Source organism: Halichoerus grypus, chromosome 1, assembly GCF_964656455.1.
Source record: "Halichoerus grypus chromosome 1, mHalGry1.hap1.1, whole genome shotgun sequence".
Classification (NCBI taxonomy): domain Eukaryota; kingdom Metazoa; phylum Chordata; class Mammalia; order Carnivora; family Phocidae; genus Halichoerus; species Halichoerus grypus.
The window spans coordinates 83350816-83365926 of NC_135712.1; the positions used below are offsets into that span (position 1 = coordinate 83350816).

A 15111-nucleotide genomic window follows, 5' to 3' on the forward strand; every position below is an offset into this window, starting at 1 on the left:
TCCTTCTTGGGACTAGAGAATTCAGTGCTTGGGCCAAAAGTATAGATTGGGTTTAGACAGTTGGGGGTATTTTTCAGCAATTTTTTCCACAGGAACATTTCTTTGAGAAATTGTTTTAGTTTATGCTGAAATAATTTACCGCGCACACTAGCCGAGTTTTATACAAGTTAGTCATCCAAAAGGACCTGGACCTCTGGAAATGTGGCCATATTCACTAAGTTGCTATCCTGAAGGAAGAAATCTGATTAAAATGTTTTAAACAAGTCAGTGGAATAAAATGAGAGAGCTAGCTTACTTACTTGTTTGTCTGCCTGTCTTCCTTCCGTTCTTCCCTTCTCTCTCCCTCTCCCTCTCTCTCTCTGTCTCTCTCTCCAGATATCTTTAGCCTGAAGCCTATTTGTTACATGTTTTTACAGCTCATCAGCAAAACCACACTTCTGCCAGCCAGAATAGTTAGAGCATACCAATTATTTAAATTGTCAGAACCCTCAGGTAAAAATGCTCCAGGTGCCAAAAAGCAACAATCCTCTTCAACATGCAGGGAAGTCGCTTTTCCCTAGGGTTTAGAATTGGGCTTTCCTCTGACTCAGAGGGACCAACACGTGTGGCCTTTAGGCTGGAGCTTCTTTCCAGCAGTCTGGAAACATGTTCTGAAGGACAGCATTGCCATGGACTCACAAGTCACCGAGATGAGCCAGTGCTCCAGGGACATTAAGTGAAAAAGGCCGGCACCAGACCCCTGGTGCTCAAAACTAAAACTAGCTGCTCAACAGACTCACCTGGGGAGTTTTAAAAAACTCTTTGAATGCTTGGGTGTGATACCATTGGCCTGGGATACGGCCTGGGCCTTGGTATTTTTAAAAGCAACAAAGCTTGAGGATCATTATTTTAAAGTATACAAAATTCACATTTATGCCTTCGATAAATTAGGGTAAAAGAAATTCCCCCTCCTCTGAGCTGAAAAGTTAATCAAAGAGAGAGGAAATCGTTCCTACTATTGCCATTCCTCCTGTTGTCATTTAATATAATCAACTGGCCATTTATAAATCCATTAAGATTTTTAATCACTTTGCTTGGCCCCTCTTCAGAAGCTCTGTGTCAGGAACTTTAATATCCGAGCAACTAAACAGCTGCCAGTACAAACCCCATGTTGTTTCCTTTCTTCTGGGGCCCTGGGTTAGAGGGGGCTAGGAAACTCAGTTGCTAGGCGCAGTGCTAGTGAGCCGTCCCACTCAGAGTGTCCCTTACCCTGGTCCAGCAATTGTGGTCGGGCAGGAAGGTGGGCCCAGGGCCTCTAGAGCTTCCAAGTTTTCAAGAGAAGCCAGAAATCGTCTTATTTATGTGAAAGCTCCCAATATCTAAACGTTGGCAAGTAGTTGTGAATAATCAAAACACATCTGCGGACCAAAAGGGAGCTGCCACTTTGCAACCCCTGGCTTGGAAGGCTCTTCATCTCCCCGTCATGTGGCTAACTCCTACTCAGCTTCCGGTACTCACTTCTGGAAACAATTGTGTGGGGAAAGCTGCCCCCAGCCACCTCTCTTCGTCTCCCCTTTCCCCCCAGCCTAGTGCTCCAACCCTGGGCACTCAAGCACGGCTCCAAAGCTTGTCTCCCTGCAGTGCGATTGTGTGTGGGTCTCCCCTAATAAGCGCCCATTGCCCGAGGCAGGGATGGTGCCTTAGGCCTCTTATTCTAGGAAGGTATGTTAATCCCAAACTGACTCAGCAAACAAATGCTATTAGATGCTTACTATGTGTATATAGAAAAATTTAACAAATTATGGCCCCTCAGAAATATGAATTAAGAACATACACCCTAGGGTGCCTGGGTGGCTCAGTCGTTAAGCGTCTGCCTTCGGCTCAGGTCATGATCCAGGGTCCCGGGATCAAGTCCCACATCGGGCTCTCTGCTCCTCTCCTACTCCCCCTGCTTGTGTTCCTGCTCTCGCTTTGTCTTTCTCTGTCAAATAAATAAATAAAATCTTAAAAAAAAAAAAAAGAACATACACCCTAGGAAAAGTCTTTCCTCTCCAAATCGATGTTGTTTACTTTTGTGATTTGCATCTCCTCCCAAATCTAGTTCACTGGTGAGCATCCCCAGACCGTCTCCACAGGGCACCTTTATCCTTAAAGTGTTGCTTAGTGGTTAAGGGAGTGGCCTTTAAAGACAGTCTGGGTTCGGGGCGGGCAGACAGCGGGCAGGATGGAGGCCACCTTGGAGCAGCACTTGGAGGACACAAAGAAGAATCCATCCATTGTCAGAGTCCTGTGCACAGATTCACAAGGACTTAATCTGGGCTGCCGTGGGACCGTCAGATGAGCGTGCTGGGGTGATATCTGTTCTGGCCCAGCAAGCGACTCAGCTAACCTCAGACCCCACTGATATTCCTGTGGTGTGTCTAGAATCAGATAATGGGAACATTAGGATCCAGAAACATGACAGCATCACAGCGGCAGTGCCCAAAGCGGCCTCTTGACATCTCATATCAGTTCTCCAGCAGCCTGTCACAGGGGCTCCAGCCTACCAATGTTAATTGTATTGCAGAACTATTACAGTTCCAGTAGTTAGGCCATTTATTTAGTGTGCATTGGGCACTCTTCCATTAATTTTAGACTAAGCTGCTTTTGACACTCGATGGACTGACTTATCAAAATATTAGTAAGAAAAGATCATGTTTTGAAGCAGCAGGTCCAGGTCACTTTGTACATAGAATTTTGTTATGTTCAATAAATCTGGCCAGAGGAAAATAAAATAAAGACAGTCTGGGTTCATATTTGGGCTCTGCCACCTGTGTGACCTTGGGCAAGGTACTTTATTCTCAGTTTTCTTACACTTATGTGTTTTTTTTTTTAATTGAGGTATAGTTGATACACAAATGTGACATTAGTTTCAGGTGTACGACTTAGCGAATGGACAACTACCTTATGCTATGCTCACCCCAAGCGTAGCTGCCATCAGACACCATACAACACTGTTGCATCGGTTTTCTTATATTTAAACTGGGGGTAATAATGAAACCTGCCTTAAAGGGTTGTGTGAAAATTAATTATGCCGACAGCTATTTACTGTGCTGGGCCATTACTAGTACCCATCATTGAACAAGGTGCCTTCCAAGAACGCTGCATAGTGAGCATGATTACCCCATCTGATGGATGAGGAGACAATGAGGCTCCGGTGTCATCTACACTACCCAAGGTCACTCTGCTGGTACACTGCAAAACCGGGCTGCAAACACAGATCTGCTACCAAGGCCATCGCCTTTCCAATTATATTTTTATAGAGAAAAATCAACCTGGTCCTCCCAAATTGTTGTCAGTCTGCCAACACTTAAAACGCACCCCCACACGTGAAGCTAGTCCCTTAGCAAGTACCTAAATACAAGTAAATTCCTTTTATCTTTAGATTAATAATAATAAAAGCTAACAGTGACCTCTACGTTCTCCACGTGGTGCTAAGCACGTGTCTTTCATTGTCGTCTTTAACCTCCCCCAGGGACTTATTATTTTCAGATGAGGAAACTGAAATCCAGAAGGTTAAGTCACTTGCCCAAGGACACAAAGTAGTATTTAAGCCTAGACACTGACTCCAAAGCCATTAAGAGTTCTCAATCTCTCTGCCAGGCATTGGGATTTCCCAGACCACTACAATTTCATTTAAAAAATAATCATAAAATTATGAGCCAACTTACCAACTCTTTATTTCATTGCCATTTGCTCATAAAAGAAAGAACACGCTAACGCAAAAACTGTTGAGAGCTCATCATCTCAGAGTAAAATAATTAAATACATTTAACTGTATAAAAAGTTCCAGACATTGTTTTTGTTTGTTTGTATGTTAACTGCCTCCTTGCCAACGCTTTCTCTCCGTCCTTCGCAACCTCCTCACCTCCCTTCCACTTTATCATTTCTGCTCTTCGACTGTTCCTTCCTTCGGAGACAGGATAACTGGCCCACAAGTAGCACTGGCGTCATTTAAACTGGAAGGGGGAAGCCCGGATGCCAGTATGAGCGAGGGGCTTGGTCCAACCTCGGCAATGGGGGAAGCAGCCGGGGATGGGGGAGGCTATCCACGCTGATCAAGAGGCTCTAAAGGGAGACCGTGGTGCGCGAGGGAATGCGGCGGAGAGTCCAGCAAAATGGAGGATGAAAAGGGCAGGGAAAGGGGCAAAGGGCTTCTCCACTTCCACCTTCTTGACACCCAGACAGAGGGAGGGAATGGGCCAGTGGTAAGAAGGAGGCAGGGTGACAAAGCGAAGAATGTTTGCATTGTGCTGACAACCACCCACGGGGGCCTCCTCACAAATGAGTCCCTCCCACGGATTTCTTTTGAGTTAACATGGAGTTCAGTTCCCTAAACTCAATCTGAAAAATGGAATCACATTCAGTTTCACTCATTTATTCAATGTTTATTAGGACCCTACCATGGCTGGGCCTTGTAATGTGCACTGGGGAAAGGTTACCTTAATAAGACTGATTTTAGCCAGCTTTAAAGAGTTCATAGATGGGTAGCAGAGACAAAATATGTTTGCTTTATTTTTCATTTCTTTTTTGTGCATGCATATTAAGGTACTTGTACTCAGTTGGAGAAATTCCTATATTTTCTATCTATGGTAATATTAATAAACCTATTCATGAAAAATCTTATCCTCGATGGGGACATACCTGACAAATCCAATTATGTATAAGCAGAAAGTTGTACACAATTGCTTAGAGAATAAATAACCCACATAACCCTGGTTAGAATATACAATTTGCCAGAATCCCTACATAGGTAGTTATACTTCATGTGACTAGTACCCAGAAGGAAATTTAATCTGCAATGCATATTTTAGTGAGTTCTTCCCCAAGCACATTAGCAAGACAAGTTTTTGTTCTTGTTGATGGGCGGTGGGGTGCAAAGTAGGCTGGGGGAAAGGGGCCAAATGTAGGGGACCGAATTCCCCAAAACGAAGAAAGAAGTCAAAGCCTGCCTCCCGCAACCCCCTGTATCAGGAAACACGCATTTCTTTTATGCCCAGTCTGTGTTGCCCCTGTTTGGCTTTAGGTCAGTGTGAGTAGCACGTGACCTGCTGAAATTAATTCTACAAAACAATGGAATTGAGTTTCCAAGATCTCATCCTATTACTTTTGATAATAAATTATTTTTTTCTCTCTCACAGTGAGTTCCTGACACTTTCAACTTTGGTGTTGCTAGTGAAAAGGAATGAATTAAAAATGCAACCAAGTGCAAACCTTTGGTGGGTTTAAGGGCATTTTACTTCTTTTTATTGAATGTTTCCCTTTCCCTATTAACTAACTTAAAATGATAAAATGTGCACATGGGGACAGGGGTAGGATTTAACCTCTAAATTCAGGGACTGGCTTACTAATTCAGTCCTGTTTGTTATTAGATTCCAAAAGGCATTTACCTACAAAAAGCTGGTAAGAGTCTTTAAAAGCCATTCCTGAAAAATCTCATACAATGAGGAAGCAATATTCATTGCATTCCCATAATTCTGCTTGAAGAAATAAAACAAACGTATATAAATGCACACACAGGTCAAAAGATGAGAAGGAAATATACCAACAGGTTAGCAGTGGTTATCTTTGGACATTGAGATTCGGAATGGTTTTTATTTTCTACTTTTTTGTCTTGGTCTACTTATAATTTTTCTACTTTTAACAACTATTTGCCTTTTATTGAGAAAAATGCATTGGTGATGGACATTGGGGAGGGTAGGTGTTGTGGTGAGCACTGTGAATTGTGCTGAGGAATCACAGACCTGTACCCCTGAAACAAATAAAACATTATATGTTAATAATAATAATAAAATTAATTAATTAATTTAAAAAATACATTTAAGGCTATTTTTCCTCCCCTGGGGGACTCCAGATCCTGCCCCCCACCCTGTATAGCTGGGTAAGAACCAACCCCCCCTCATCCCTGCAAAAGATTGAAGATGTATTCTCTGAGAGTAAAACAGAGGGTCTCTGGAGCGGAGAGAGACGGAGCACAGCTGAAGACAGAAGTACTGTACGGAGTCAAAGGGTGTGTGACTGCAGATGCTGAGAGCTCCCCATGCACACCACACCGGCGTGCACACCGCCAGTGTCCTCTGGAATCCACACTCAGCGGCCATGCCTTCACCCTCCAACCAAAAAATGGAAGCATTTCTCTGACAACCGAAAACGAAAAAAATCTAAAGATACAAACCTACCCTAGAGTTTCCCCAACTAAAAGGTCTAGCCACATGGCCCCCCAATGAACCCCAACTGATAAGCTCCCAACCACTAAGATCAGAGCAGACAGATAAGATTGACAGATTGCTAAGAAAGGCCTCAAACATTAAAACAGTGACTAAAACAAATGGACAGAAAATAGCAATTTGAATGAAACAAAGATTATACAATAAGGAAAAAAATACTATCAGATAAAATATCGCAATTATGAAACAAGGATGGAATATTATGTTTTAAAGAACATTCAAAAAACAAAAAGAATGATTAGAAATAAAAAATATGAAAAACACAACAAAAGGGTTGAAAGATAAAACTATGCCAGAAAAATTTTTTTAGTAAAGATTTTTATTCATTTATTTGAGATAAAGAGCACAAGTGGGAGGAAGAGCAGAGGGAGAAGCAGACTCCCCGCTGAGTGGGGAGCCCAACTCGGGGCTCCATCCCAGGACCCTGAGATCAGGGCCTGAGCCAGAAGCAGACGCTTAACCAACTGAGCCACCCAGGTGCCCCATAAACTATGCCAGAAAATTAAGCAAAAAGACCTAAAGATAAGAAAAATTAGATAGAACATAGGAAAGAAAAGATAAAAGATATTCTTATGGGTGTAATATCCAAAGAACGCGAGTTCCAAAAAGAACAGATAAACAGGGGGCACCTGGGTGGTCCTCAGTTCACTGGGGAGTGAAGGGAATTTACAGGGTGATGGTAAAAGGAATCTCTGAGAGCAACTAGCCCAAACTGCTGCAAACCATAATGCCCCTGGAGAGAATCTGCAAGGGATAAAACTGCTAAGGTATGTGATCTATCTGCACATCTCCAGTGAAGCCAAATCCCAAAAAGTATAGATTGAAATGATTAAAAGAAAATAAAACAAAACACACAGAACACAAGGCAAATGGAAAAAGTAAGCAATATCATGGTTTACAAAATGACTCAGCTGTGAATGGTCATTGTTGTGTAAACCCTAGTGCAGACCCTACAAAAATTCTGACATAATTAAATTGGGGGGCCAGAGGGGATGAGGAAAGTTGTGTGTGTAGTAGAGCGTCCTGGGGGGCAGGGAGGAAGAGAGCCAACCCTCATCTTCTACAGTGAAAAGTTATTACTTAGCACCTACAACTGAAAAAATCAAGAAGTCGGCAATTTAAGCATATGAGATAGAGACAATATAAAAAGCAGCGGCTGACACATGAAAGTGATCGCCTTTGGGGTGGGGAAAGTGGCGGACGGAGAGGTAGAGACCTATTGCGTTTCTTTGTAAACCTTGTGGAACCATTTATTCTTTAAACCATGGGCATATATAATTTTGATAGAAGACTAGAAAAAAATGAAAAATTAAAAAGCAAAGGCTGGAACTGACTTTTAGAGCTATACATATATTTGGGTTGGAATCCCACCGTAGCACTTACCTAAGTCTGCCGGTGCTTAACTTCCTATCGTCTCCGAGCCTATTGGTTTCCACCTGTAAAATCAGGACAATGGCGGTTGTGAAAATTAAATGAGGTTTAATGTGTGAGGTCCTTTGTCCATATTGGACAGTTCATGTCAGCTCGTGGGTCAAATGGCCAAGGTTCTCACGCTCTCACATGACCATTGTAAGAGACTAACAGCCCGAGTTTTTCTGCCCTTAGAGCAGAGTTCTACTTAGGCCGATGTCCAATTGTTAGAGGAAGGAGATTTCAAATCAATGTTTCTCAGTCTTAAACAAGGTACAGATCCCTTTCAAAGGAGAAACAAAATAAAACACCGAACTCTTAGGGACCCAGTGTTGACTTAGGCTCTTTTAATTATAATATCATTTAAATAAGATAATACTATTTATATAGGCATTAACTCCTTCAATACGTGGAACTTAAGCAACAATGCAGTAAAAATAAATTTAAATGAAAATCAAATCCCAAACTGGTGGAATTCAAGTGAACACTAATTTTTTAAAGTTTGTTTATCTATTCATTTCTTTATTTAAGTAATCTCTACACCCTACATGGGGCTGGAACTCATGACCCAGAGATCAAGAATCGCATGCTCTTCCAACCAAGTCAGCAAGGCGCCCCCAAGTGAACACTAATTTAATGTGACAGTTGGTGACATTTTGCTGAAACCAAATCATGGCTCTTCCAGAGCACTCACAATAGCAGGTTCTCATTGGTCCCCATGCCCAGGCCACTCTGGGTGCTAGATGATGACCCAATTTCTCATGGCTTTTCCATGAACCCTCCCTCCACCGCTGGCTATGGGACTCTTACATCTTTGCATGGTGCTAGCATGTCTCTTATGCATCAGGTCTAATAATGTTTTTTTCTGGTTAGCCGGGTACAACGAAAGTAACACAATTTGGCACCAACTTAATCGTAACAGAAACTCGGGCTCAAACACTGAGAAAAACCCTAAATTAAAAATCATCATGGAAAACTATAAAGTCCCTGAATGGAACTCCCTGGTGGTTAATTAAGGCCTCCTGGGTAGCCTTAACCCAAAGTCAGGAGTCAGGCTTTTCCCGGCAGCAGGACCACCCTCCTTTTCCCCATGTCCCCCCAACCCCTCCACAGGGTCCAGTCAAAACTGCTGCTTTATTATGCCTTTACCATACCCATGGGACATCTAATAAGCACTAATGAAGATTTCCTTCTTTCTACACCCAGTTGTTCCTCATTCCATTGTACTGCTTGTGATGGGTCCTTGGTTTGCTTTATTTTTTTTTTTAATTTGCTTTCTTTTTCAAAATACATAGTATGACATTTATCTCACACACAGGACAAAAACCAAAGACATGGTATCTGACTGCTCAAAAGACCCAACTTCACCTTAGGATGGAAAATATTTGCTGACTTCTTTGACGCTAAAAAATATCCATGTAATTTTTTCAAGATTTTATTTATTTGAGAGAGAGAGAGTGCAAGCAGGGGGAGTAGCAAAGGGAGAGGGAGAAGCAGACTCCCCATTGAGCAGGGATCCCAATGTGGAACTTGATCCCAGGACCCCGGGATCATGACCTGAGCCAAAGGCAGACACTTAATCAACTGAGCCACCCAGGCACCCCAAAAATCTGTGTATTTTAATGGACTTTAGTATATATGTTTGTGATGTATTAAAAACAAACACAGCAAACTGTCCCTTCGTGGAATGACTTAATTTCCAAGGTTTTTGAGCCTTCTGTAGGAAGAGGTGGTACCATCAAAAGAAAAAAATATATAATATGTCCAAACTTCCCCACCCCAGCCTCTGCTCTTACCCCACAAGCCAGGCTCTTAGGCAGAAGGATAATCTCAGACATGGCAGGCTGTGTCCTCTGGCCATGGACATTCAGCCATATACGTTCGGTGCCAAAGGCCAGGGGGTGAAATGTCCTTCACAGCTCAAGACTTCTCTTTCTTGCAGTCACAGCTGTCCATAGCAGTTATGACAATTTGGGTAATTGTGGCCATTTCAGGGGCTCCAGTTTGCTGCACAGGATGGAAGGAAGATTAAAAGGAGTTGCCTCTGTTCATATCACAAAGCCGCGCTATCCACTCATTTATTCCATAAATACTTATTAAACAGCTACTGTGTGAAGTTCCATGCTTCTCTTAGGCAGTGTGAGGGATATAAAGATGAAGAAGACCCATGCCCTGACTTAGAGAAACACACATTCTAGAGGAGGGGATACACATAAAAGCAAGTAACTGCAAAGCAGTGTGAGAAGCGCTGATTGATAGGTAATGTGCTATGGGAGCATAGAGGAAGGAGCAACTCAGCTTACCTGGAGTGACTTTGAGTTGGTCTTTTGGCTGAATAGAGTCCTCAGCTTGACAAGAAGGGGGGCGGGGGAAGGAGTCCAGGCAGAGGATATAGCACAGAGGCATAACAAAGGTTGGATCATGCAGGGAAGAGTAAGTAGGTCTGGGGTTACGTAATGTATAGTAGGTAAAAATAACCAGAAAAGACATCCTAGGGAAGATGATTAAGTTTGGATTTTTCCTATTGGTTTCAATTTGGGGTGTGTGTGTGTGTGTGTGTGTGTGTGTGTGTAGATACATATATATGTGCATATATATGATAATATTTATGTAAATAAAACATTGTTCTAGATTTTGAGAATATAGAGAGTTTTTTTGCCATGCTTCTTAAAAGGAAAATAGACAAAGCAAATAATAACTCATAGAAAGCAATTCTACAGGGAACTATAATAGTTTTGACTAGGTATTGTTTATGGTTTTTTAAGAACCAAAATCTAGAATAGCTAGAAGAATAGATAGGCTGCATGTCCTTCAAACAATTCTTCATAGATATCATTTCTATGGAGCAGGACTTTGACAAGAATTGGACAAAAAGTAGTTGGTTGATTTTGTATTCTTTGCAAATCCTTAAGTATAAAGTTGATTTGGGTGGTAATTGGTAGGCATTAAAGAGTTGTAATCAAGGGCTCAGTCAGTTAAGCATCTGCCTTTGGCTCACGTCATGATCCCAGAGTCCTGGGATCCAGCCCTCAAAGGGGCTCCATGCTCAGCAGAGAGCCTGCTTCTCCCTCTCCCTCTGTCCCTCCCCCCACTCGTTCTTTCTCTCCCTCACTCTGTCTCTCTCTCTCTCTCTCCCTCAAACAAATAAATAAAATCTTAAAAAAAAATTGTTGTAATCAGTGTGCTGATATAATTAATATGTACGAATATTAGGGGGTTGTGGAAGGAGGAGCAGAGAGATCTATGAGGAGTTTATTACATTGTCTAAAGTAAAAAAAAAAGGGGGGGGGGAGGGATTGAATTATGTGGTGATGGGAGACATGCAGGAGTCTTCAGGTAGTAAAGTGATAAAATTTGCTAAATCTTTGTGACCAATTAGTGCTAGGGAATGAGAAGAAGTAAGAGGAAGCTAAGAAGCCTCCCAGATTTCTGGCTTAAGTATCTGGGTAAGCTTTCTTTCTTTTTTTTTTTAAGTTTATTTATTTATTTATTTTTTTGGTTTTGGTAACCTCTACACCCAGCATGAGGCTTGAATTCACCACCCGGAGATCAAGAGTTGCACGCTCCACCGACTGAGCCAGCCAGGAACCTCCAGGTATCTGGGTGAGCTTTATTCCTTTTACTGGAATAGTAAAGAACAGACTGGGAGTGGTATGATGATGAGTTCTGGTACAACTTGATGTTGGGACATGATGAAAGAGCAGATGTAATTCATCTTTTTAATATACTAAGAAGAATAATGTTGAGACAGTGATGGGGCCAAACACTGCTATAGCCACATTAGGAGGCAATTTGGCAATATCTAATATAATATTAAAATGCACACATTCTGTGACCCATCAGTTCCATTTTTCAGTATCAACCTCAGAAAAATACACATGCACTAGGAAGAAGGTATAAGGATGTACACTGCAGCATTATTTGTAATACAAAAAAATCCAAACTGCTGAAATGCCCTTTGATAGGGAAATAGTTAAGCAAACCATGAGAGGGTTTCCAGACCTACTGAAAATTAAAATCACCTGCGATATTGGAAAATAATTTCTTCAACCCCCTTCCCAGTCCTACAGAAACAGATTCTCTTAGGGAAGGCAGTGGATAGGTCTGGGTGATTTTTATCATCAGGAATGTTTCTGAAAAACTTATGAAAAGTGTTTCCAAAACTATCTCTAGAAACAAAGAACTGCTAGGCGCAATTAAAAAGAATGAGGGTCGATCTCTGTGAAGCAACTCAGAATGAGCTCCAAGATATACTGAGTAATAAATGCAGACTGCAGAATGAACACACAGTATGATCCATAATGTAACCACAGACCCACACACAGAACAATATATTTCTAGAAGTAAATATGGGTTTGGGGGTGGTGATTTCAATGGGAATTTCTGTTATGAATAAAATGGTTCAATTTTGTTAAGATCAAAATGTATTTGTGTATTAATTCTGTAATCAGAAGCAGATATTAATTTACTGCTGGTGTGGTTGAGGTGATGATGAAGGTAGCTGATGCAAAATACGATTTGTGCTAGACCACATACACCTTGAAGTGTATCCTGGATAAATTTTATCTATGTAATACTTATTCATCAAATATTTGAAATTGCTCTCTACACATAATGAAGCAGATTCATTGCTTTGGGGGAAGGGCAAGAAAGGTGGCAAGGATGAAGAAGAAGGGCCCAGAAATCCCCTGATATTTCCATGTCTGCCCACATTCCAAGACCCAGTTCAAATACTGTCTCTATGGTCCAGTTCCCACAACCTGATCTCATCTCTTTGTCTTCTAAACCCCATCCCAGCTCCTTCATCTACTTACATATGTGTGTATAGGTCTCATCCTCTCCCCATATTATCCCTCCATTCCACTTTGCATTTTCCCAAAGCCCAGCAGTGCCTTGCATACACAGCTCTCAATCTGAAATGATTATTGAATGAAATGCTTTCAGCTATGCCTCCGAGGTCTGAGAATGGTCTTCTACTCTCCACTGCAATTACTGCTCAGTGGAAGTCACTTAGTCCTCTCTACCCTTACATCCTCACCCCATCTCCCCCTCCTCCGACTCACTGCTGTCTAAAATTCTTGCAGTAGAAAACATATGTTTTTATTACATAATTAAAGCTGAGGCTCAGAATTCAAACCCCTGGGGAGAGCCATAAAAAGGAAATGGTTGCATCCCATTCTTCCCAGAGCACAAGATGGACAGGAGTGGAGGAGAGGGGTAGATTGTGCCTACATACTTGGGATAAGGTGAAGAGCGGAGGTGGAGAAGAGCAGCTCTGTTGGCTCCTTGTATAGGAAAAACGGGCCTAGAAGAAGGGCGTTTTCTTGATAATCTGCCCCCTCAGTCACCACAACCACTTCCACCTTTTGTCTATCCTCTGTGGCTATCCTAATAAAAACAATCTTGACATGAGACCGCTTATCTCAAGGTCTTCCTCTTGAAGTCAGTCCACCCACAGAGGTGGGGAACAGCATTTCACAGTGGCACCCTTCAATCATGTCATGAGTCAGTCATGTCCTCATTATTGCTTAAGGTAAGATGACACTTTCCAAGAAGCCATGCCATGTCTCCGTGTTGTTCCAGACTAGCAGCCACAAAGGAACAGACAAACCTTTATGCTTCATGTAAATCGTATGCCTTGGAACTTCGTGTCTTTCGGCATTGGCGCCATGGTCTCTCTGCCCTTGTCCTCCCCCACAAACACATTGATTTCTATTACTTACTTAAATTATGTCTCAGTCAGGGTCCTGGTACAGAACATTTGGTATCTCAAACTGGGTAATTTAGGGAGGGGTAATAGAAGGAGTATTTGTAGAGAGCTTTGTGGGAGAGCCAACTGACAGGTGCTATGACTTCCATCAAGGGAATAAATACCCTAATCTCAGTCTTCTTCCTTCTGATTTCTTCCCTGTGTCCCACTGGCCAGATCCTACTGGAAGCCAAGGTCAAGGGAGCCTGTGGATGAGGTCCACAACATGTGTGCCCCCTAGGCCATGAGCAGATGGACGTAGTTGAAGGATGAATCTGGAGGAGCAAGTGGAGGGTGTCTAGCACAACTGCATTGTCTGTCTCTTGCTCAAGAAACCAAGCCCAGTGGCAATGCATATCCAAAGGCATCTCCAGTCTGGAGCCACAGTGCCCTTCCACCTCGTCTCCCACCGTTCTTAACCATGGGACCGTGCTCCACTCAAGACACAGGACAGCATCCCTGCCCAAGCACCATCCTTTGTACCCTTATGCCCACTTAGTGCTTCCTCTTCTTCCTGGACCACCCTCTCCCTGTCTCCTCTTGGAGAATTTCTATCCGTCTTTCCAGGTGAGGCTCAAATACCTCTTTTGAAACCTCCCCTGATCTTATCCTCTTCACACAGCCTGCATTACCTCTGCCTTCATAATACCGAAGCACCGCGAGTACATACTTTTATTCAGGGCTTGATTCGTGCACCTTTTTCCTGCCACTATGTGAGCATTCCTCGCAGTTGAAGATTCCATCTCATCATTACTAATAACAACCACTATTATAATTTTCCGAGTACCTATCATGTGGCAGACCCAGGCACTTTAGCTCATTTTCTCAATTCATTCTTTTGTCTAGGAAGCAGACACTTTGTTTTTATCCAGTGTACCAGCGTAAAAACTGATTTTCAGGGAGATTGGTCAGCTTACATAACGTCACTCAGCTAGTACCCCAGTGGAGCAGTGGTCCCCGAAGCTGCTAAACTGGGATTCAAACTCATTCCTTCCAACGCCAAACCTGAAAGTTGAAACTGAAAGTAACCACAGTGAATTTAAGAAACAAAACAAATGATCGTGGGAGGAAACAAAAGAGAGAGGCAAACCAAGAAAGAGACTCTTAACTATAGAGAACAAACTGATGGTTACCAGAGGGGAGGTGGGGGGGGTTAATCAGGTGATGGGGATTAAGGAGGGCATTTGCGATGAGCACCGGGTGTCGTATATAGGTGTTGAATCACTACATTGTACACCTGAAATTAATATCACATTGAATGTTAACTAACTGGAATTTAAATAAAACTTAAAAAAAAAAAAGGAAAGAAAAAAAGTAACCACAGTAAACACTACCTCTCAGCTTTGCATCCCCAGAGCCCAGGCAGCTCTGGATAATGCATAATTAGTGTCCAAGACATGCTTTTGAATAAACAACCAGAATCATAACATACTGACAAACCTCTTGACTATGTGCCTGTTTCTCTTGGTATAGGTTGGCAGATGGCCGTGACTTTTAGTCTTATTTCCAGGCTGACAGTTTATAGAAAAAGTCCAAATTTGCTGGTAAAACTAAACTTTGTCTTGACTGTATTCACTGGTTGCCTTTTCTGAACAGAATCATCAGCAAACAGAATCCCTTAGAAGACTAAGGTATTGGACTTGCTCCCAGAGTACTGAGTTAGAAAAACTTCCTAAGGGGGAAAAAAAAATTCCCAAGCACTGAAGG

The 15111-nt window shown here is 42.3% G+C and overlaps 1 protein-coding gene and 1 pseudogene across 3 annotated transcripts in view; one reads left to right on the forward strand and one right to left on the reverse strand.

Moving 5' to 3' along the window:
• Nucleotides 1-15111, reverse strand: part of LOC144381347 (uncharacterized) — a 785460-nt gene that overhangs the window by 48138 nt on the left and 722211 nt on the right. For all 3 annotated transcript variants that reach the window (XM_078068692.1, XM_078068696.1, XM_078068693.1), the window contains 2 exons: nt 9452-9662; nt 7629-7681 (listed from right to left, as the gene is read on the reverse strand). In XM_078068692.1, the coding sequence (XP_077924818.1) occupies nt 9576-9662 (87 nt within the window). In that variant the 3' untranslated portion in view covers nt 7629-7681; nt 9452-9575. The remainder of the gene's footprint in view (nt 1-7628; nt 7682-9451; nt 9663-15111) is intronic.
• LOC118537668 (ragulator complex protein LAMTOR5 pseudogene) lies at nt 2201-2503 on the forward strand (annotated as a pseudogene).